The sequence below is a fragment of the Trachurus trachurus genome (assembly GCF_905171665.1).
Source record: "Trachurus trachurus genome assembly, chromosome: 11".
Lineage (NCBI taxonomy): Eukaryota > Metazoa > Chordata > Actinopteri > Carangiformes > Carangidae > Trachurus > Trachurus trachurus.
Genome location: NC_139904.1, coordinates 24,553,235 through 24,577,941, shown reverse-complemented (window position 1 = coordinate 24,577,941; position 24,707 = coordinate 24,553,235). Strand labels below are relative to the sequence as shown.

Below are 24,707 nucleotides of genomic sequence, written 5' to 3'. Positions count from 1 at the left end.
AAGCACAAAATACCTTTGCAACTGAATTTCTATGAATCTCAAGCAGCTAAGATTCAGCTCCGTCTGAACCACTTTTTCCCTGTGATTCAACAACCACATCATCCTGGTTTTGTGCCATGAAGCTGCTGACCTTTGAACAACATTCATCCAACAGTTCTTTGTCCAAGCCTATTGCACACAGTATAAAGTCATCCAGTTACACTGAGTTCAAGTACAGATGTGAAGAATTAGCATCAATTAGTTTCAGTGCTGTTCTCATCAGGAACTGATAAAGCCAAATACTTAACGCACTTTTAGAAACATTAGGGGGAATAAAAGGATAAACAGAGTTGAATTAATTTTTTTTTTTTTTTTATTCAGAGGCATTTGACAAGTGGAGCTGTGTGTGAGGAGGAGGTGAAGGGGCACAAGCATGGTTGCAGAGGGGGGGCGGGGGGAGGGAATATCATGCTGAAGTTGGATCACTTTTCCAATAGAAAAAAAAAACTCTGAGACCCAGTCCCTCAAATCTGTCCCATACCAAGAGGATGTTCCACAATACACAGCCAAGAAATGCTAACAGAAGAAAATAGCTACCGAATCAGCGAATGAGTGTAGCAACTGTGAAAGACAAAAAGGGAAGAAAAAAAAAAAGACAGGACTTGTATCTATTTTGAAGTCTTACAAATCAAAAACAAAAAAAAGGCAGGCCCTTTTTTTGAAAAATAAAACAAGTGTATTTTCTCGTTTTAACTATTGAATGCAAAAATCAAACACGTGATTTGACCTTTTCACAAAAAACCCAAGCAAAAGTTCAAATACATGTAAGCCACACCACCAAAAATAGAAAGCAGAAAGAAATAACCATCATTTGAGGATTTCAGTTAAGCCAAAAAGGAGTATATATAAACACTGGCAAAAAAGAAAATATTTTTTGATCACTTTCAATTATTCTCTCAATTCTAAACAGTACATGATTTTAGTTTAAGTTCTCATTCATATCTGGGGAAGCATGGGGGAGGCGTAAAGGGGTTGAGGGGGGGCGGGGGCTAAACTCTAACAAATAGAAGAATGCCTCTACTTCAAATATGTGTCTAAAGAGGTAGATCAAAACAAACTGCGGAGGAGGAGAGGGGAGAGGGGAAGGGAGGCGCGCAGGGAGGGGAGGGGGAGGGGGGGGTTGGCAGGAAGGAAGCGGGGAGCTGGGGAGCTGTCAGGGAAAATTTTAAGTATCACTTGTGCCCCTCAGTTTAAGCGCGGTGTTAGGATGGCGCGCCCATGTCAAAAAGAAGTGTTCGGGGGGACTGAGGTATCAGTGCGCGCTGGCGCTCAGTGGGGGTAGGGTGGGGTGCCTAGTGCCACAACAACCCCCCACCCCCTCAGCTGAGGTAGACGGCGTTCTACTGTGGAAGCATGGATACACTCAAGCACTTTTACCACAATCAACATATTTACATTCGGCATGAAGAGACAAATGAAATAAAATTGTATTATATTTAAGTTTTGGATTCCTTTCCTCTACTCTTACCCCCAGTCAGGGATCATTCAGTATTTTGTTTTGCCTTTTCCGGCGTGTTTTCCCTGTATGAACAACAAATCGAAACATCACGTTACATTTGTGGATTACAGAGAAAAATGTCATTTCTTTTGTTTAAATCATTTATTTTCCTAAAGCGCAAAAAGGAGAAAAAAAAAATTGCGTCTATCAGTGTGACTCCCCCTACCCTCACCATGCAGTGAACGACGTTTACATTGCCTTGATGGCCTGGCTACAAGGGCCACTCCGAACTGACAAAGCTTGCTCTATGAAAATAAACCTAGTCGGGCTTGGACCTTGCTGAGACATAATCGTCAAGAAGGTGGCAGATGGCCTGGGAACAGAACAGACAGTAAACAGACGTTCTGCTGACTTTTCGGGACCGTTACCGTCCACGCCGTAGAGTCCTGACCACAGCCCTCGTAGGAAGGCGAAAAGGAATTCTTTTTGACAAATTAAAGTACCATTACCCATAACGATGTCAATCCCAAAACTAAATGGCATTGCTGCAATTATGTACGGTTGGCATTATTTGCATGTCTTAGTTGTTTTGTACTTTTTCAGAAGATGGTGGACCCTCAGGGGAAAAACTGAGGCGATTTTCTCTCGATACTCCTGTCAGCCGCCAGCTGAGGGGGCGCCAACTCTTGCTCTGGCGCTGCTATGTACAAATAGACTTTATGTACAGGGTCATCTTAAGTCACACATACACATGTACAATGCCACCTAGAGCACCAGAGTTGAAAGCAAGGTCAGTTGGCAGCTGACCAAATTTTAAATTTTCTTAAAAAAATAAAAATGTTCAAAGACTATCAGCTTTATAAAGTATACAAAATACCACAAAAGCAAAATAAAAAAGAAAGGAACATTTTTCATATATATATAATCATTTTTTTCTCTTCTGAGGTACTAGATCCTGAGGTAGTTAAGTAAAATGCATATTAAATTGGTTTTCTTGGGCAGCAGCAGTTCGGCACCGTTTCCCTAAGTGTCAGTTGTGGCGCTGCCCTCACCTCTAAATATATATTCATCTATGTATATAGGTCTATCTATAAAATGCATCCGAATTTATAAAATGCCACTATCATTACAGGGGCAGGACGCCCAATATAATCCACCCTTGCAGGGGTCCTGTCCTGAAACAAGAATCTTTCCCCTAAACATGGCCCACCCGATCTGAGCCAACCCTCCCCCCAAATAAACCTCTCTGTTGGTCCGACCTGGACCTTGATAGCAATGCCTTTTCCTTTCCACAGAAAACTCATGAGAAAGCTTCATCAACCAATTAAACGCTATCAAAAAAAAAGGAAAAAAAAGGGAAATAATAATAAAAAAACTAAATCTGAAGTCAACCAAAACATCTTGTCAGGTTTGAAGTACCACACCAAGGAGGTGATAGGAGGGGGATCCTTATTTCTTCTTTGTGTTTCTAGTGTAAAAAAACAAAAAAAGGGGAGAAAAAATGTTTTTCTTTATAAACACACCCGTGGGGGGAGGAGGAGAGCGGTCGAGGGGTGCGTACACGTGAGGGCAGGTGACATTGTTGGGAGCCCTCAGAAGTACATTCTCACAGAGATGCAGAGAGGTGAGGAGGGTGGCCGCGAGGAGGCGGGGAGCCTCTCTGTAGCCACGCTCGAAAGTTCATCAAGTAAGACAAGGAGGGGTGGATGTTCGGTTGGTGAAAACCTTTGACCCCTGAGATGAGCTTGACAACCCCTTGTCTTCTTCTCCCCCTGGACTCTGCTGCATCTGTCCATCTGTCGAGTCTTCTGGCAGATTCAGTCACCATTCCTCCAGGTCCGCGGGACCTTTACTTCCTGCGGGGCTGTGGAGGTTGGGCTCCAGGTGAGGGCTTGGGCTGCTGCTGCCTCCTCACCTGGGCCAGGATCTCCTGGATCTTCCTCTGGGCCAACTGGACGACATGGAGGAAACGCTCAGATCACAGCACAACATAATCTAATAATGAGTCCGTCAAGGATCTCGTGACATCCTCAACGCAATGCATTATGGTCCGTCTTTCTTTTCTGCATATAGTGGCACCCGCAAAACCTCCGAGTGTAAATACGCTGGATTTTCATAAAAGCATTTTATTTTGGTTATCACCTACTGCATAGCTGAACTTGCCCTTACTGTTAAAACACAAGGTTAGTGAGTGGTTGCACGACTGTAGTGTAACAATCTTACAGTAATTACTTTAATTCAATTAAACAGATCATGTGCGTCTGGGAAATTAGATCCAGGGCTTTGACCCCTCTGGGCTGCATGTATACGTTTCTTTATAGAGACCCACCTGGCATGCAAAGAAGTGTCCGCTAATCTTCACTATGACCTGGTCGTTCTCGTCCGGCGTCTGGTCCCTGGGCACCACCACCTCTGCACACGTCAGGTTCTGCAGCTCGTTCACCTGCAGCCGCAACACATCAAATAACCACCGGCTTCAGACTTGAATACTTAAAAAGCTCAATTTGAAACAAACTTCAAAGTTAGCTTTAGAACATTTCTGGTTTGTGTTTGTAGTGATTAATGAATAAGTGTCCTTGTTTACAGTTTTTCCGCCCTTCCCGATGACTCGTCCAGCAGCAAAGGAGGGAACCTTGATGTGAGCCTCCAGTTTCACCTCTTCCTTAGGTCCAAAGAAATTCTCTTCCTTCAACTTGCCAAAGATGCGACACTGAGCCTGCAGCCACACAGGTTGGAGGACAGATTAGTCATGCTGTATTTAAGACATTTTTTCTAGGAAAAGAAAAAGCCTCACAAAAACTTACTTCTGGCTGTGAAATAGCCACTGACAGACCTCAGCAACAGCTGCTACCATCAAATTCAACTACACATATACATTCTTCTTTTTTTTTCTGCCAACAGTGTTTTATGTGTTACGCAGCTGTGAAGGTGCATCACCTTAAACTGAGCCTCTGGCGGTCCGACGATGATGACCATCCTCTGTTTGGCATCCATCCCTTCTGCAGGGGCGATCTGCAGGAGGGCAGATAGTTGGTATTTAAAAAAAACAAAAAACAGAACAGCAACCTTCATTTCCAATACCTGACAGTCAAGTGACAACAGGAAGACAGCCTGCGTCGACATGTTATCATTAAGATGCACAACTTCGCCGCCTGTCCGTCACTCACCTTGATTGAGGCTCCGGCAAAGTGTGACAGCTGTTTGATGTGTTGACCCTGTTTTCCGATGATGGCTCCCACTGCCAGCGCAGGGATGAACAGGTGAACGGTCTCCGACTCTGGGTGTCCCTGCTGGGGTATGAACGCATTAGAACTCATGTTGACCGTCAGACGATCGCACAGACACTTCACTGCGGGCCGCTTGCTCAACTCCAGCCGTCAATGCACAAAACACTGAACCTAGCAGAAGCTACACCGGAGCTCATGCTCTCCGCTTTAAACAACCAGTCGGTCAGAAAGGGCACGTCGGTCCTGCCGCGACATGAACAGAGACACTACCATCACATTACTAGAGCAAACTGCATGCTCCCAAAACAAGTGTTTTTGCTCCCCACATCAAACTGTGCTTGGTAATTACTTAAAAACATTTAGTCAAATTCCACAATCTGAATTTGCCACATGCACCAGTTTAGTGATTCCCTCCAGAAAGACAGTCAGACTGACAGTGGCATCTTAATGTGAAGCTCAATAACAGGAAATGCCCGACTACAGATGATTATTTACAGATGCCTTGTTGCAAACTGCTGCAGCATGTCACGCGTGTTAGCGGGGTGTGTGTGATTGACTTGAGCTCTGGAAGGGGAGGTGGCTGCATCGTCAAAGAGGAACAACAAGTAGCACTGTTGATTTTGGATGGAGCCCAATATTCCAGTCAATGTGTCAGCTGAGGGCACGCCAACAACTTGTTTTGGCAGTTTCCAAATCCTGGAGCAGGGCTTTTCGGCGCTGAAGATGTTTTACTCTGCATTTGGAGAAACATGCACCTTATCTAACAAAAGCAAATGCTTCATATTTGGCAGAAATAAGATTCAAGCATCTGTTGGAGCCGGTCTAAAATAGGGCTACTAGCCAAGCTTCTGTTGCCCTCCACGACTCGTGCCTCCCCATCCACCAGGTTAGACGTACATAGATTAGGGCCTGTCTAAAAGGTCGAGATCAATTGGCAGCTGGAGGAAAAACTTGGATGTAGCAGACCCAGACCCCCGATCCTGCAGCGAGCAGCCACAAGCCGTGCAAAGCACTGTGGGACGGGCGACTTACAGCAAGGGGCTGGCTGCTCGCCGACTGCATAGAAGCCCAAAACTGCCCCTCAGCCCCATACGGACTGCACTAAAGGGAAAAAGAAACATGGAACTGAGTTGCTTAAGACCAAATGCTGTTTTAACAAACTGACCCAGGAGCTGAAGGTACAGTGAGTTTAAGAAAAGACAACACAGCCTGTCCTGGGTTTGTAATGCTTATGTGTGGGGCGAGCCACTGCACTCTGTGACATGGAGACTTCACTTACTCCAAATGACGAGCATCCGCCGTGGGCTCCAGGAGGTGGGACACTGGACATGGAGGGGCCCATGCCTGGTGCGCCACTGGGAAACAAACCCAAAGCATTTAGATTCAAGCCAGGGATCAGGTTGGACTGGAGCTGGAGAGAAAGGAGAACATTTTTATTAGCGATATTCACCTCAAGTCACACACTTGTTCATCAACATCACATCAAGTACAACCAGTCAAAACATTACAGCACTTACAACAGTGCAGAAGCTATGCTGTATGGCGACATAGCTTCTGAAACGTGCTTGAAGAGACATCACATAATGCTTTAAATGAGAGGGTGGTCATACAGCATCATTGTTCTCCCTGTTAAAGGTTTCAGGAACACAAGTCATAGGATTACCTACACCTGTGGAAGAGGAGGTTAAGAAACCAAGTCAACTATTGCAAAGCAGCTGGTTTGTTGAACATGCTGAGATATGCTCTTTTGGTGAGGTGAGTATTATGAACAGCAAGAAGAGGAGAACCCCCCCCTACTTCCTCCCTTTAGCAGGCAGGTATCAGGTTTGTTTAACAGCAACGTGTAAACTGTGGACAGAACTAAAATGATCCACTGACTCCAAACAGCTTGATTTAACTTGTGAGCCCCTGACGGGAACACTAGCAGCCGATCCTCACAGACTCTTGATGCATCTTTTTCTATATGAAATCTAAAAAAACTTTACCATGTCCATCTCGTAAACGACATACACACTGTGCAATGAGTCTGATTTTCCAGAAACTGTGCCAACACCTCAGAGTTCAGCATCTACAGCTCAATGGCAAATGCTGATAAACTGTTGACAATCATGTGAGTACCATACCAGATTTTTTTTTAACCCAGTATCATTTTAGGGGGAAAAAAAAAGGTATTCAAAAAGAAACCTGGTTTCAAACCAGGTTTCTTTTTGAATATCATATTTTTTGGTTCTCCATCTAGATTATGTCAAGGTTTTTTCAAAGTGTGTATTTATATGACAACAATTCAAGATGGGAGCGTGCTGCTACTACAGCAGGTTTATGTGCATGTAAACATCATTATCTGATTTCCTTACTAAAAAAAAGAAAAAGCTTTCAGTTATTAAGCTTCATGTTTTCATGCAACATCTGTCAGTGACATTTGTTTTAAGTTTCAATGTTCAATGGAACAGATCAGAGGGGAATTCATTCACAGCACTGAGAAGCTTACGTTCATAGCAGCCATGTCGCTCTCGTACGATTCCCTTATCTTCTTCATCACCTCCTCTTCAGCTCTCGAGCACGCCTCGATGGCACCCTTCACTGTGATGGTCCGCTCTGGGTTGTACAAGGTCAGGTCCTGAAGACTGGACAAAGCAATGGGAAGGGAGTGGCATGAAAACAACTGTGTCACAGTATATGTTGTGACAACACAGCAAAGACGACAACATTAAAAATGCATGGTGTGCTTAGTGGCACTTTTTATGAATGGACTACAAGTGGTATGTGCTGAGAGAGCCATCAGGAAACTCGAGTGTGTCTGACAGACTTACGGTGAGATTGTGATCTTGGTCTCTGTGTCCTGCTCGATTTTTTTCAGGTTGCGTCCTTCCTTCCCAATTAATCTTCCTACAAAGTTGTTGTGTGCAAGGATCTTCAGTGGGATCTCCTCAGTACTGCACAAAACAAAGACAACATCAGAAGGCAATGTTCCTTCACATTCAGATTTAACCTCAACTACCAATATGTCCACTTGTCTGCTCTGACATGTGCTTTTTTTTTTTTTTTTAACACAGCCTGTGTACAAGCTGCCAGAGTTATTTGTTCAGGGAAAATATGTTTTAAATGTATAAACAAGCCTGACTAATAAATAATTTGTATTTATCTCCCAACTACAAACTTCTGCCAATTATACAGGGTTGTGCATCACAACATGAACACCATTATTTTTGACTGGATTATAACAAGTATGACTTAAGAATTTAAAATTTTAAAGACCATCACTGGGAATCTGATAAGGTCAAAGGATTTATTTACAGTGACTGTACTGAGTTTATTTGTGGCGCATAGAATGTGTGTCTTTTAATCCAATATGGTTCTTACAACTTTTCCTATCACTCTTAGTGAAAGACTTACAACTTTGTGTCAACGGCTTCCTTCTGCATGATTTCCATGATGGTTCTGCACGCGTTCGAACAACCTTCAGGGGTGGAGTGAATTGTAATGGGCTTCTCCGCTGCACCTGCATTTTCTTTCCTATGGATGTCAATCCTGGAAGAAAAGCATAGATGGTTAAAAAAAAAATCTTTGATGTTGAAAATGAACAGAACAAGCAAAACAGATGACATAACCCACTTGCAATGCTCGGTATAATTCCTGACCTCTGTGTACGTACTTTGAGTGGGTCTGTTTGGTGATGTTGCGGATGGTTGCGCCCTCCTTGCCGATAATCGCGCCTACGAACTGCGTTGGGACCAGCATGCGCAGTGGGATGTCTGACTGCACTTTGGGCCGGGCGCCCAGACCTGGAGAGCCTGAACGAGGGGGTCCGCGTGCATTAAAACCTCTCCTGCCCCCCGGTGAAGGACCCTCCGCTGCGGCCGTCTCATCAGGGATATAGGACACTTTCAAGGCATAGTTCTCCATCATAGATCCGTTCAGCTTCTCCATCGCCCTGGGGAGCAGAAATGTCAGTCTCCATATAAAACTCTTGATTCCCAGTGAATGGGGTATAATTTGCCAACACAGGAAGGCTTTCAGACAGCACTCATTGAGCGGGTGGAGGGGGGGGTGGGGGGCTCTGACTGGCGTAGCTGCCAAACAATGCTGTTCTCGCTATCACCATAAAGCGTCAGGTTTGATTTCTTTCCCATCTCCTCATTAATGGCACAATCCAAGGGACGGGGACATTGAAACAAAAACACAAGGCCCCCCGCCAAGTTGTAGCAGCTTCTCAGGTGATGGACACAAGCAACAGTGAGACGGCTAGAGCTTCTTCCAAGTCCAACAAACAGCAGGGCAGTGACTAATAATCACTTCCCTTTAGCTTAAGGAAACTCTAACCTTCAGACTGCACTCTCACTTTAACACACGTCTGCCCTGTTAGCCTCGAGGATTTAGATCTGTGGTGAAACAATTAAGCCTGGAGACTTCTACAACCACTCGTGCGGAGAGAAACACTGTAGTATGACTCATGTACACCAGGGGGCACCAGATGGCTAATTTAACCCCCTCCCTCTCCAACAAACACCCCACCCCCTCCTCCCCATCATCATTGCATGTCAAATTAAACTGGACTGGTTTTTGGAAGGAGGAAATCAGGTGCACTGGAGGAACAGTGCGCAGAGGAAGTTGATGCAATTTCCAATAGAGAATTCTGGGTAAGGTGAAAAACCTTCGCAGATCATGTCAAAGACATCAAGACGGATGAGTTGGAGGTCAGTGATGCGAATACACTGTATCTGGGTGTGTGTATGCGAGTGTGCGTGTACTCACAGCCTGGCCTGGTCCTTGGCTGCATATCGAACATTGACTACTGCAGTCTCTGTGTCAGTGTTAACTGTGGAAGCACACACACACACACAGCAGAGTCAATTCACACACATTCAATAACAGTGACATAATAAACCACCACGGCCGTCTTCTTTTACGTAAAGTAATTGCAAGAAATTCTACAGTCATGCATTCATTTTTTTTAAGATGTCAAAAATAAAATAAAATACATTGTACAGTTGGAATAAAACATGGTACAGAAATTCAGAAACCAGCAAAAAAAAAAAAGGTGTGTGTTTTGAGGCAGAGTGGTGGGATTGCATCTCAGGCAGTATTGTAACACAAAGCTTAAACAAGCTTATTTACCTTGTTCACAGCTCTCTACTGCACCGTACTGAGCAAGCATACCATCCAACACCTAACAGAAAGAGAGAAAAGGCATGATTACTCAAAGACTTTTGAAGGCTCTGACCAGAACCTGTTAGCAAGCAGAAGCTCATCTGTGGGAACCAGCCCAGCTCGCTGCTGGGACACACTCCATTAATTCTGAACCCCAGAGTTCAATGTTGAGTAACGTGGATAAATTTGCTGCCCTCTTGTAAAAGCCTGTCTACCTCAAATTATGACTCTCCCCTTAGGGCACTGGGCACAGCTCTGTGCACGTTTTTATAACATTTTACAGTCTTTACTTGAAAAGTCACCATGTAAACAACCATTTCTATTTAAAGTTAGATTTACAAGCAGCAATCCAATACATCTAACAGTATGTGATTTATTTTAAAAATTAACCATTTAAAAAAGAAAAGAAAAACTAAAGCGAAAACACACACAGCCATGGCTGCTTTGGTTGTTGTACTTGTTTGATATATATTTTTTTTACACATTGCCAAAATGATCAACCTCATTAAAAAAAAAATCCCTACATGCTGAAATCATACACACAAAGACGGCAAAAATTAAGTGCATCCAAAAGACGAACCACGCTGGCCACCTGCCCAAACTGGAGACCAAAGGATTTTAATTCATAGATGTGATCAAATGTGAGCGAGAGGGGGAGCGAGGGTTCTAAGCTAAGCTAAGACCTCCGACCATGCTCAGTCGAACCCAAAGCCACACCCCCAAGAGCTCAACCCCACTTTCTAGCCAACAAGCATGCGTCCCTGCCCCCCCACTCCACCAACCCACCAACCAAGCAACCTCCCGCCTCCCTGCCATCTCCACTCCCCATCATTGGCTGCTCCAGAGCAGATATGAGTTCCCTGAAGCCAAGAGTTGCAGGCTGCCGGCTGGCTGCTCCGCCCGTCCGTCTGCCGAGCCCAGCCAATGGGAATCCAGGCCATTCAGGAAAGGGTGGGGTACATTCCAGCAGGAAGCAGTGGCTGGGGGGAGGGGTACGAGTTCATGCTACACATTCTGTGAATCGGCGCACATGGAGGGGAAGGGGAAACAGTCCAGGCCCACCCACCCACTACAGCTTGTGAACACGCCACTACTCTCGCCACTATTCTTTCGCTGTAAAGCTACATACACACACACACACACACACCATGACCCATTGTCTTATCTACCTGATAAGATACATACAAGGCCTTTGCATCAAAAGATCCCACTCTGTTCTGTTCCTCCATTCTTCAACCCCCTCCCCCTCCGGGAGGGAGAAACCTCCATGTCACCTTTTGAGAAAGCAAACAGCTCGCTCACTACATACTAGGAACATGGGTGGATCTAGAGCTGCAGTTGAGGGACATGCGTAGGCAAAAGCAAGCCCACCATTACAAAACACTGAGCCTGTCTGTAGCCATTTGATCACCGTGAGGCTGAAATCTAAAGACATGTATTGAACTTACGGTTTAGAATAAAACTGAACAATGGAGCAATTTCCTAAGGAAATTCTCATTAGGCTTCCATAGTCTTTATGGAGCAGAAAATTAAACTCCACACCACCACAAGCTCACGCTATCACTGCTAAACCTCTGCAGAGGGAGGAGAAAAAAAAAAGTCACGTAAAGATCTGTTACTGACACATAAGATTCCACATGCAAGCTAAATGTGGGATTTTAAGTCTGACACGTAATTTAAAATTTAAAAAAATAAAAAAGCTTCAGTATCATTTCACCTTTTTCAAATTTTTCGTCAAGAAAAATTGTACGTAATCCCAGAAGATTAGTATGTAGTCAGTGAATAACAAAGAGTTTTAAATTAAATGCTTATCACATGCAGAGGAAGAAAGACATGCAATGCACACACACACACACACACACACACGACTGTTGCTCAACACTGACAGTCGTTTTTCACTAATCAGGCAGTGGCCTTGAAATCGGACCATGTTGCAGCTCACCATTTCTATTGATATTATTCATTTTTGCATGACAGCTTTTTGCCTGTTAACCCGTTAGAGGACAGGAGACAAGTGGACTGTTTTGGAGACTTCACACTGACCTTGAGCGGCAGTTTTAATGCTTAAAGTCTGTTTAAAAGCCACTGAAGAAACCTACTACAAGAACATCCAGTGAACTACTTATGCAACTGAGGACGGTTTTACATAATCAATTCAAACACGGTTTTCTGAAGATTTTGGGCACAAAAAATTTGGGGGTGCATTTTTGCCTAAAATGCCAAGAGTCATTTCCAGGCTTAATCCAGGATCAAGTCAAATTATTAATGCAGTTTAAAAGTGACCTGTGTTGAAGCAGTTGTGTGTGTGTGTGTGTGTGTGTGTGTGTGACACTGTCATTTTGAAGAGCTTTAAAACAGCAAGTTGTAATTGTTTCTTTTCAGATTTCTGTATGTGGGACCTCTCTAGTTTGTATATGAACACAGTGATGACCCCGGTCACAATGCATGTACAATTTAATCTCATTTGGCATAATAACCCTAAAACAATTTGCACTTGGCTTAACTTTGCTCTGTTGTATTACACCAATGGAGTGAAGAATATTCATGTAGCTATAATTTAAGAGGGAATTTGTGGTGGCACTTGTGGCTTGACGCAATATTATTAATATGTTATTTAGTTGCCATTATTTAGTCCAACCATGTCCTTAAATTTCACACATATCATAACCTCTGAAAAAAACATCTCTATTTCAGGGCCAACACAAAGGATTGCATTTAATTGCAGGAGTGCAGATTTTAACACACACACCAACACATGTTTGTGCACCTTAAATTAATCTGAGTGATAATTTCTCGACAGCACACCAAGACAATTACAATACACAGCTAGAAGTAAGTAAATTGACTTTCTAAAAACAACAAGCTAAATAGAGATTTCCCATGAACCCTATAAGGACTTTTAACAATTGGACTGGCCGGGTCAAACCCCTCGTCACATGAATGTTTTACAACCCCTTAGACAATACCCTTATTTTATTTTTAACTCATTTTCACACGCGGGGTCTTCAAACTTGCACGTCATTAGTGTTGAAGGACAGTCCCGTCAAAAGAAACCAAAGAAGCAAGTCAAATAAAGAAAACAGCTTTTTCATTATGCTTTAAAAACATGTCTCTTTACACAAGCTGAATTAATGCTCCAATCATGTGCTTTGCTTCAAGTCTCCCCCAAAGTGGAAACCAGTTAAATCATCAAGACAACCAACACAATTCTCTCATTTTTCCAGCATCTTTGTTAAGTCAAACGTCCCCATCCTCTCTCATTATTCCTCAGCTCCTGTGCATAGAAACCGTAAAAACTCAATCTTGCAAATCTCCAATGCTGAAGTCCAAGTGATATTACCAATCATTTTCACCAACATTTCTACCCACTGGTCTGAGCTGCAATCGTCTTTAAACACATCATCAAGCACATCCTCAATTGAAACCCAAAGGAGGGGGGGGGCAGGTGACTCCAGAGGCCACTACCCCATGGTGCCCCGCCCTGGAAGCAGTTAGCAGCCTGTTAGCACTCACCTCCCACTGCATATGAGGCGGGATGTTCCTGATCTGCAGCTTACAGCTCCTGGAGAGAGAACAAGGGATGAAGAGGGTGGGGGATGGATGAAAGAAGAGAAAGGGAAAGAAATGGATGAAGGTAGATGAGAGAAGAGATGGGGGAAGAAGAAGGGGGGGGGGGGGGGAGACAGTTAATAGGGCACAATGAGACAAATTAAAGGAAAAACCGCATTGCAATCACAAAACACACAGGTCATCGTTCCCTCCGCTATGTAAAGAGATGGACGAGGGTGGAGAAGCTGCAGATACGACTTCTGCTTCAATTCCACTCCCAACTCAGCAGGCAGCAGGTGCAGTGAGACAACCTGGGTAGAAACGTGGGAGGAAGTGAAGGAGAAGGGCGATTTAGAATCACCACTGGGAGCTTTGGGGGGGCTAAATTGAGTTGAGTGTGCTCAAAATTAAAATTAAACTAAAACCATACTACGCCCTTTCTCCCAAACCACCAATTTTGTCACCGAGTGCGAAGGACAAGATGGGGAGGAGAAACCGGACGGTGAAGCTGGAGAAAGGAGTGGGAAGAGGCATCAAGGAGAGAGGGGTGGGGGTGGGGGGGATTGAAAAGACTAAGATATGCTATCCAAATGTCTTGTCGACACAGTTTGAGTCAAGCATGTGCCCTGTAGCATTGCATCATGAGGTTTCAGCCACTGCTAGGCTCAAGCCCACTTCTTTCAACCAAAATAGACACTTATCCAGGAGCATCCAGCTGTTATAAAAAAATAAATTAAAAAAAAATGTAAAAAGGAGGGGAGGGGTGGGGGTGGCAGTGCCACACAGACACCAAAGGGAATCTCCATTAGCCAGTTCGCAGTAAAGGAAGATTTCAAATTGTGTGCTTGTTTCATAGAGTGTGCACACACAGCAGATGCAAGTGGAGACTAGGAGATACAATGGTGCTGCTGTGTGCGCTGTCACAAGAAACAACCAGGACAGAAATTCCCCCATTTTCATCCTTTTAGGAGTGATGGTTCCCAATTTAGTGGCACTGTGTACAGCAGTGTTAATACAGTGAATACAGTGGCTGTTTGGAGGTCACGCAGACAATGGAACTTGTGGATCAATGAGTCAGAGTTTCACTGCATGAGGATGTTGCATTAAAAAAAAAAAAAAAAGTCAAGTGAGAAATGTGCAGCCCGCTCCTCAACCTACCGCCTGTTGCCACACATACAAACCTAAAGGATCACAACGTACATATGCTGTGAGCTCAGGCATGAAAACACACAATGAGGAATCACAAACCTTGACCCCCCACCCCCTACCCCCCACCCCATTTCCACACCAGCTTTATGCTCTTTCACGCATACCTGATACATATGCACATAATCGTTGGGTTATATCGCGTGGACACAATTTTCCATCCTGTGTGTAGAAACTTTAAGGTACAGAGTTACGTTACACACCTCTTGTTTCTTCTGCTCAGGCTTCAATCAACTACTAAATGACGTTTAAAATTCAACTCATCTGCTTGTACAAACTGCTGCACTTATGATGGTTGTTTTGTAAATCTGCAAACACTTCACAACATTCAGCATTTATTAAACTTAACACTATCAACTCAAATTCAACAGGATATGTGACCATTTAATTAAAGAACTGCACACAGGCTAATCTAGGTAGTAAAAAAAAAAAAACACACACCATACTGCACATGTGCGACAAGGCCTGCAGTAGTTGAAATTCCTCATTTTAGCCACTACGGCCGTAATCCAGCCAACAGAAGTTCAACAACATTTTTAATTTGAGACATTAGGTAACTACTTCATCCTAAATGGACAAATTGTAAAGAAAATTCCCAAATAACTTCCAAGAGGAATTCCAGCCGTTTCCGGCCCAGTGTGCCATTCCTGACTGATCCGGCCCCCTCTCCCTCTCTCTCTCTCTCCGCACATTCTGTATGCTCTGCATTGCGGTGGGAACACCAATGCGAAATGTGCAAATGCACCAAGCACTTCCAGTCGGATTAACCTATAGCTCCACACAGCACACAGAAGAAGTCAGCCAGGGTGTAGGGTGGGGTGGGGGTGGGGGTTGGGGGAGGTATACATTCCCTGGTCCCAGCCTTTGAATTGAGGTGGGGGGGGGGGGTTTGAGAGTGGGGTGTGGTGTTTGGTGGGGGGGCTAGCCCTGTTTCAGGCAAGGGTAACAAGGGCCCTCTCTGCCCTGTGGGGGTGGGGTCCTGTTGCCATGGACACGGACAAGTCCACTGACAGGAACATGTAGAGCGGGGTTAAAAGTGGGAGGGGGAGGGAAGGAGGGGAGGGCCAGGAGTGACTGGGGTTGGCTCGTCATGTGATGGCCAAGAGGAGGCCTGGCTCCTTATTTACTTTTAAAATGGACCAACACGCTACATGTCCCCCCCCCCCGTCCTCCGTCGCCCAGCTGGGACCTCCAGGGTCTGCACCGTGGACATTGTTCACACAAGTGGGTGAAGAGACACGAATGCAAGAGTGCACATGCATCTATAAAGAGTAAATTCATTTAAAAATAAATATATTAAAAAAAAGGTAGATACAAAAACCGCAAGAAGCTTCACAAGTCAAGCACCATGACGCTGCACCACACCTGTGTTCATCTCCACTTCCGAGTCGTCCTCCCATACCGAGGCGCTCTACGTCAACACAACCACATACGGCGTTGGTGCACACGTGACCTGTGCTCATGGCCCATCCACAGCCATTGACTGTTCAGTATGCAGAGGTTCTGAATGACTGAACTCTACAGCCTGGTTTCCGCTGCCCTCTCACAGGCCTTAGACGCACCGTGCACCCAATAAGCTACATTCAACACTTTGCGTTTGGATAGATTGGTTTTGGAATTCCCTCAGAGGATTCCAGTGAGTTGAATATCAACAGTTAGAAATGACTCAACTTCTGCAAAGACTATTACACCTCCCCCCACCACACACACACAAAATACATTTACGTATATTTAAGAGAAAGCAAAAAAAGAAAGAAAAGACAATGTGATCCTGATTTGAGCCTAGTAGGAGGCAGAGTTAAGGAACCTTTGCCTGCAGTCTGGGTAAAACAAGGGGCCACATTCATAATTCTCTGGCACCCCAAGTCTCCGTCCCAAATCCCCGTTTTTGCAGGTGGGGCCCCACAGTGACCCCATGACCCAGAATTCTTGTAACAAGAGCCAGGAGCCATTTCTACAAAGAGCACTGATACGATCTACACCATTGTTTCAATTTATATATATTTTTTTCATAGTATTTGGTTTGGGGGAAAAACGTTGCCATTTAGAGAGAAAAAAAAAGAAAAAAGGAGGAACAGGGAGAGAGAGCTGAAACTTTACACCACTCAGCACATACAATTGCAACACCATATATGCTGTAAAATAATCAAAGTTATGCACCTTTGAACAAAGTATGTTCAACGCTCTGCTCACCCAGCGTACACACACACACACACACACACACACACACTTGAGGCCCCCCCCTCCTATAGCCATGCCATTTTCTTTTTCTTCCTGTACACGTGACTAAGCGGCTACGTACATTTGGGAATGAGCAAGCAATATTTTTATTTTATTAAATTTATCCAACATGGCTATATTATCTGCAGCCCAACACCCAATGACAGTGTTGCAAGTCTGTTTGGCTTAGCTAAAGGACTGAATTAAATATCTGAACTGAAATTTTAAAAAGAAGAAAAAATGTTAATTCAGTAACTGCTGATAAAAATGCAGTTTATGTGGTCCAATTGCTCCAACAATAAATGCAATACACTTTTGTAAAAGGTCTAGGTCAGAGTTAATAGATAATTGCCATGATGTCAATTGTAAAAAATTATGCCAGGTTTAACACAAATTTAGATACACCTGTAAGATTCTGATTAATGCTTGACATCCTACTGAAAAATGTGCACGCTTACATTAGAAAATAAAAACAACATATTGTCAAGAATGTGTGGGCGTCTTCTTTAAATTCCAGATTTAAAAAAAAAGGGAAATTAAAATAAAGCTAAGCACAAATCATATCCAGGAGTCAGGCAAAAATTAAATATAACTGTCCACATGATGATGGTACCGTTTTATAACTATGAAAAGAAAACAATGCATCCATGGACAAGATGTTTTCAATTAACAGAATTTTGTTGTGTTATGTTGTTAATACTCAGAATATTTTCAGGAGTCACGGCTAAAAGCAGCAGATGTTTAAGGTGCTGCAGTGGCGATAATTTTAGTGGCCCTCTTTTTCGCCACAACCATGACAAATTCTTAGGAATGTACATCAAAATCTAATTACGAGATGGAATTTGGCCAATGTGAAACGCCACACTGCAGAGCACGTCACCCCCCAAAACGCAGCCTCGTCTTCATGAACCCCCCCAAAAAACTGCAGCTACCCCACCTTGATCCCTTGCCTGCTGTAGCACTTCCCCTTCCTGAGGGGTTCAAAGGTTAAGCCATGGTGATTGGCCAAGCCCCCAGCTGATATTTGCAGGCAGGAATGCAAAGAGGGGCCCCAGTGTACAAGTGTGTATGTGTAGCCTATACTCAGAATACTGTTCCTATTGACTGCTGCCATGTTCCATGTTGTAAAGGGAGGGCACGTTTTGTACTTTTTTGAAGTGTGGCTGAAACTCGACTCTGTTGCTGCCATGGCCAACACAGCAGACTGCACTGAGAGACACAGCAACGTCACCAGTTTTTTTTTTTTTTTTTAAGTGATCAGGAAAAAAATAAATTTGGGGTGGGGGTGGAGAGGAAGGTCTACCAATTTGACGCAAATTCCCACGTAGCTCACCTGGTTTATTTTTTCCACCCACCACCACCACCACCTCCCTTCAAGCTATAGCCTACATTACACCAACAGCTAACCAGGTGCCAGAGGAACGTGTCTGTGATGTCCAGGTGGAAAATACAATTCACGTGAAGACGTCCAAAATCCCCTGCGTGCTCCGTTTTTCATATCTAAACACTTTGAAAATTATTTCCAGCCACGTACAATAGGTTAAAAAAAAAAAAGCTCCACACCTCACTCTGATTTCAAAAACGTGGCTGCTCACTTTGCATAAAATAAATCAAACTTTACACGAATCAAACTGTGCACGTCACGTGTAATATCTTTTAGAAATAATGACGCCAATTAACAAAAACAAGGGCCATTTAATTCGAGCACAGATTTAATTATGACCAAACTGCGTCACCACCTAAAAATCCGCACACAATGCCCCAAAAGCCTCAGTATTTTCACGTCCTCTGCGCACATTGCGTAGACTCCACAAAAACACATTTAAGGGACACCTTGTACGCAACCATTAAGTCAAACACAAGTGTCCAGTGTGGCTACGAGGGGTCTAACTCTGAAACTAAGGTTTTCCGTGACTTGGGCCCCAAACCTCCCATTCCACTCGCGTTTGGGAGTCCATCTCATGCAACAGCAGCACAATGTGCAGAGGAGGGCGGAAGCGTAGGGCAGGCAGGGAGAATGACGGGCAGATCCTTCTCAAATGGACGACTCCACAAGGCCTGTACGCCTCAAATGCAGCCTGCCTGCACACATTTCCAACCCAACACACTCGGGCTTTTTGCTAATCGCCCTGAGGTTGGAGCTCAAATAATATCAAGCCCTGTACGTGTAGCCTACATAAAAATAAAAAATACTGGAGGGGTGGACGAGCGACAAAATGCAGGCATGTGCTAGTTAAACCCAAATGCACGACGGTAGTGTTAGGAGCACCCCACTGTCATGGCGAGAGGAGGGAGTAACACAACCATACGCCCCTTTCGTTTGACCCCCAGAACATTCACAAAAAGAGGACACCTCGTTTGAGCTAAATGAAAATAGTTACACCACTGAATTATCAATGGTGTCACAGCTACATACATACACATCACCAGCACCAGGCTACGTCCTTTAATAAAGGGAGGAAGAAAAAACAAAAGCAACAAATGAAAGGCTTCTTGTAGAAAATGGCTACAGTGGAGAGGGAAAAAACTGAGTTGAACCCAGCACTGTTTTAATAAAACTCGACCTACCTTTGACGTTTAGGGACCGAGTGCTCCACTTCGAGAAGTTTCCCATGAAGTTCAACTTTACCTAGAAAACAAAAAATGCAACTATTTTAATTTCGCCGAGTCCTTTGACCTCTCACACAGGCCTTCGCCCTTTTCTCTGCGTTGGGGATTTTTGTATTCAGGGTTAGTGTTTACTCCTCGTTTTAAAGGGAGTGTGCTAAAAATCTAAACATGCATTATGTGGACATGGGTATTTTCAGCATGCTGTGATATTAGCAACACAAAATGCTGATTGTGCGAGACACTAATAGCACGAGGACACGAAATGAGCCACACATTAGCTCAATACGTAAAATTATGAGAGTTTAGCTAAATTGTTACGTGTCCTGTGTGTGAGAGAGAGTGTATGAGTGTGTGAGTGTGTGTGTATGTAGGTGTGAACAGGCGTAAGTTTAATTTAATAACTAAACCATGAGACGAAGTGGAGAATATACAAAAGCAAATGGTCGTGGGGCTCAGTTAGTTGGCCTACATTTGACCAACACAATTAAACCACCTGGTGTGTCAGCATGGGCGAAATGGCTTCACAATGTAGCGAGTTGGAGAAGGCCTACTACACTTTCAAACTGGGATAAGAGTGCAAGTTTATATTGAAACGGGTAAAGGCAGTAACCCACCACGGCCCCGTGCTGCTACCCGTGCCAAGGTGGACTGTGTGTGTGATAGAAGCCCACAGTAAGGGCTCAATACACGGCGTCCACAGCCCGCTGCATATGCGCCCCACTGCCCTGAACGGCACATAACCTGAAAGCCTTGGTATTCTCATCCTCATGATTGTGTTTACTCGACCATTTTATCAAGCCACACTCAGTGAAATTACAAGAGCCGAATTTCACTCAAACCACGGGCAGATATTTCTCTGAGCCCACGGTGTCAAAAGGCCAAGTAAAGGTTGTGTGAGAGAAAGAAATGCTTGGATACACCCCCACCCTACAGGACTATACATGCATTTCTCATAAGGGGCCTGAAGTAAAGGCAATCTTCACACAATTTGCAGCGGTTCGTGCGTCTTTACCCAAATCCCACTTTCAAGCCCAAATTTTCTCACCTGAAAGAACATCGATGGCTTTCATCGCAGCCTTCTCGTCCGGGCAATCCACAAACGCATAGCCAGTTTTGACAAGAAATGGACCACTGTGCGGAATCTTCCACTGCTCAAAGATAGTTTCGAAGTCCTCCTCGCTCGCTTCTGCGCTCACGTTGCCAATGTATAGCTTATTCATGTTCTGCGCCGAAAAGGGACAATCTTTACGCCGAGGGAGAGAGTTATTTGCTCTCACGGATGTGCAGTGTTTGGAGTAGCCTAAATCGCCTTTACTACTACGGAGTGGCTGTGGCGTGCTTCCCGGTCGTTCAAGCCACAGATAGATTTAAACTGGCAGCCTCACAGTGCGTTTGCGCTCCCTCGCCCCTCTGTCTCTATCGCGCAATAAATAAATGCTCAATTATTAATCTCGTGTCTCCAAACGATGGCGGGCTGGGTGAAAAGGAGGAGAAACTACTTTGTGTCTTCCTCCAAACCCCTTGGCAAAGAGACAGAGAATGTCACACACGGTAAGGCTGGCGCCCGCCTCTAAGTCTAGAGCCTAGAATAAGAAGAAGAAGAAGGGGGAGAAAAAAATCCTCTGCTATTCCGGCTTTTTTGAATGAGCCACGTGTTCAAACTACAAATCAGCCCACACGTGAGGAATCCCAATTGCTCAATTAAGTGTTTGGGATTGGGGAAAATTGCACGGGAATCTGGGGTGGGGACAGCAGAGGGGAGTGGAGAAAAAAGGAGGGGAAGAGTGGATTGGTGTTGGGAAAAAACCTGGCGAGCTATGTGCGTAAAGGGATTCCGTGAGAACCCAGTGTATCTTTACTAGAATCACATTCGTGTGCCTTTCTCTGCAAACCCTCGATCCTCATTGGTCGGTTGAGGAATAGTAAAACGGCAGTGCGCTCACGCACGCCCATAGCAGGGAGACGCTGATATTGCGGGGGCTTGTGCGCACGGCTGTGCTAAGTGCGCTGTGCTGATGACAGTAGGAGGAAAAGGGGGGTGGGGTCATTCATAAATGATGTTGCGCTGTATTGTTAAATTGCATACTGAACACATTTAATTTCTAGAATCAAGCATAGGGAGGGCCCTGTGCCCCTCCTTGGGCCCTCGCGCAATATGGGAATGACACGTACTCCTATCCACATGACGGCATCCATCTTCTCCAACTAGAGTGGAGCCATGCCCTTCCCGTTGCACAGCGCAAAGTCCAACTGCAGGCCCGACTTGTCCATTATCACACAAAATATTATAAAGGGGGTGTCTGTGGGCGAGATGAGAGCGGACACGCCACTTGTTTTTTCCAACTTTCACCATTTTGTAGAACGAGGAAGCTTTCGCCATGTGGCCAGGATGCACATGGCGTAGCCCTGCACAGCTATACCGCCGCTATGGATTTGCATTTACTAAAAGAGGGAGGGGTCTCCTTCACCAAAGTGCCCCTAGTGTGCTATGTAAAGGCACAGCCCAATTGGATCACGTGTGGAATACTAAAATCTTACACAACTGTCAATAAGATATTTTGTAAATCACTGGCGAAGGCCGGCAGCTCACACGTAGGTCAATCTGCGGAGAATGGCCGTGTTTACGGAATTAACGGGCTCTGAAGCCGTATACCTGTTGATGGTATAAGGGCCGGTACGCAGTCAGAGCACGACTGGTTCAAGTGTTTCCACACCAAGGACACTGAAATGAAAATGTACACACAGGGTCATGCTCATGTACGGATCCAAACGGACAATAGCCTTGTAGAAAAAGCACAGTGGCACATACAAACATTAAATAGAAACATAAAAATACTATCTATCTATCTATCTATCTATCTATCTATCTGGGTCATAACACAAAGCTGACATTAGGTTAGGCAATAGGAATATGTGCTCACACATGATCCATACTAATATACAGCACATATATCACATATAATTATGGGTTGTCACACATCTTGAGTCTGAATTGGGTTAAAGCTGAGATCTGAACTTTAATGTTGTGAATGTGCTAAATATAGATGCATACACTCAGCTGCTGCTTTACACAGATCTAAAACTAATACAGCCCAATACAACAGTGGTGTAATCAATTCTACCTTTACAAAGCATTAAATGTTCTTTTTTGTTGTTGTTGAAACGGTTTAAAAAGCGATTTTTAGCAGTTACTGTTAAAATGGTGTTGAATTATACCACATTATATTGTGCAAGTGTTTATATTTTTTGGTCCACCACATATATGTTTATTAGTGTAGACAATGTAGGAAACCCCACAGCATAAGGCAGCTAAAACTGTTTAAAAAAACAAACAAAAAAACACTTCATGTAGGTAGAATTTATTGCAGAAATGTTGTATTAGACTGCATTAGTTTCAGATTCTTAATAAAGTGGCGATTGAGTGTATGTGTCCATATTTTGTATGTTCATAACATTAAAGGTAAAAAATTCAGCTTTTGCCTAATACCTTTAACCTCAGGGTTTATGCTACATAAGTGTTTCCATGAATGAACGCGTGACAGTATAATATGAGGTATGTGAGCTACACAGCATTCCTACTTCCACTGTGTCAGACAGTTTTTTATGTTTTTCATCATGAGGGCATACCCTACCTAATGGGACCTTTTACTTTCAATAATTACGTTTTACGAGTTGTTTTATATGAACTATGAGTGGCAAATTAAAAACTAAGTGTTAATTGTAGCCAGAAAGTAGCTATGTGAAGTATAAAAAAGTTACATATACTATTAATAATGTTTCTCTCTCCTGTTGGTGTATGTTTTTCATCATAACAAACATAACCTTTTATTAGCATATTTGCTGTGTCACCTTGAAAAGTTACTTTAACTGTATTTCAGGGACAGAAAACTGTAGTAAAAGTGAGTTTAGGTGGGTGTAACCCTGCAGCTGCCTGTGCACAAGGCTCTGCTCTGAGCTGAGATGATAGCACTGTGGCCCTGCTCTGCTTGCTGCTCCACAGCCATAGGTGTGCATGCACATGTAAAGCAGGTTACAAAGGGAGTGTTGGTTTAGTGGGCCCTTCAGCCACTGGCTCAGACTGGGGCCATGGCTGTCTCAGTGGGTTTACTCCTCTGCTGCTGAACAAACACACCGAGCCCTCCGATTGGTGGGGAACACCGTCCAATCAGCTCGCTGCACAGCCGCTCCGTACTACTGCTGCTGGCTCGGCCTCAACGCGCTCATTCATTGGCTCCTCGGCTCGACTATTCTATATGAATCAGCGCGCCAATTATGCATTTCTCTTCATGTTTCCTCTGCTGGGCTTTGTCATAAGACATAAAGATGTAACGAAACACGAGCCAGTGGCCAGATCCGCGGCTCTTTTCATAACTGCTCTCAACTTTCCAGGAAGTTTCAGCAGTGTTTACATCCATGGGCCACTCAAATAAACAGGTTAAACCAAAAAAACAATGTCTAAATTTCATTTAAACTTCACTTATACTCGCTTTTAATTGTTTTATAATATGTTTCAAGTTTAAACTCCCGAAAAGTTTTATAACAACTTTTAACTCAGTGCTTAGACCCATATATCCCCTCTGTATGGACTTATATAAGGGATGTATTAAACCTGGGCGCCTTCAGTCGGCCTAATTAGGCTCATACAATTTTTTCCAACTTGGTTTACGTTGATCTAAAGATTTCCACTGCAAACGAAATAACGAAACGCACGCGGAGGATGTTGGTGTGAAAGTGTGGAGAGAGCCCTGCAGATGGTGGATGTGAGCAGTGGACGTATAGAGACAGCAGTCATGGGAGTGCTCGCCTGGCTCTGTCGGTTTAAATGAACTGATGCATGGCTGCAGCCTGTGTGTGTGTGTGTGTGTGTGTGTGTGTGTGTGTGTGTGTGTGTGTGTGTGTGTGTGTGTGTGTGTGTGTGTGTGTGTGTGTGTGTGTGAGACAGTGTATGTGTGTATGTGTGTGGCTGCAGGGTCTGCAGGAGGAGTAGTGAATGTATCGCTGAGGAATGTACAGAAAGTCTCCCCGCCCCCAGTCTCAGGACTCCTCACTATGGACAAATTCCATAGGGGCAAAACTGACATAAAGTTTCAGAGCAGACTGCATCCTATGTGGGAAGATTTGTGCGGTTTAATGTCAGTGTAGGTAAAAAAGAACTGACAAAATCGATCTTGTTAAACATAGTCTAGGTTATTTCTAGAGAGAAAGAAAGAAAGAGAGAGAGAGGGAGGGAGAGGAGAGGGGGAGGAGGGGGGTAGATTGTTTAAGTAAAA

At 44.1% G+C, this 24,707-nt stretch overlaps 1 protein-coding gene across 3 annotated transcripts; it reads right to left on the bottom strand.

The window, feature by feature from the left end:
- Positions 1-451: 451 nt before the first annotated feature.
- Positions 452-20,896, bottom strand: igf2bp3 (insulin-like growth factor 2 mRNA binding protein 3). Of its 3 annotated transcripts, XM_083982394.1 has the most exons (16): positions 20,483-20,896; positions 19,396-19,456; positions 13,366-13,414; positions 9,820-9,871; positions 9,457-9,520; positions 8,357-8,635; positions 8,098-8,232; positions 7,515-7,637; positions 7,193-7,328; positions 5,984-6,115; positions 5,737-5,805; positions 4,645-4,764; positions 4,415-4,489; positions 4,062-4,193; positions 3,807-3,920; positions 452-3,428 (listed from the first exon to the last, which is right to left on the bottom strand). In XM_083982394.1, the coding sequence occupies exons 1-16, from the start codon at positions 20,655-20,657 to the stop codon at positions 3,327-3,329; spliced, it is 1,818 nt and encodes a 605-aa protein (XP_083838520.1). In that variant the 5' UTR covers positions 20,658-20,896; the 3' UTR covers positions 452-3,326. The 3 variants fall into 3 exon arrangements, with proteins under 3 accessions (XP_083838520.1, XP_083838521.1, XP_083838522.1); XM_083982395.1 differs by lacking the exon at positions 5,737-5,805 and having other exon boundaries at positions 4,645-4,767; XM_083982396.1 differs by lacking the exon at positions 5,737-5,805.
- Between the last annotated feature and the right edge of the window lie 3,811 nt (positions 20,897-24,707).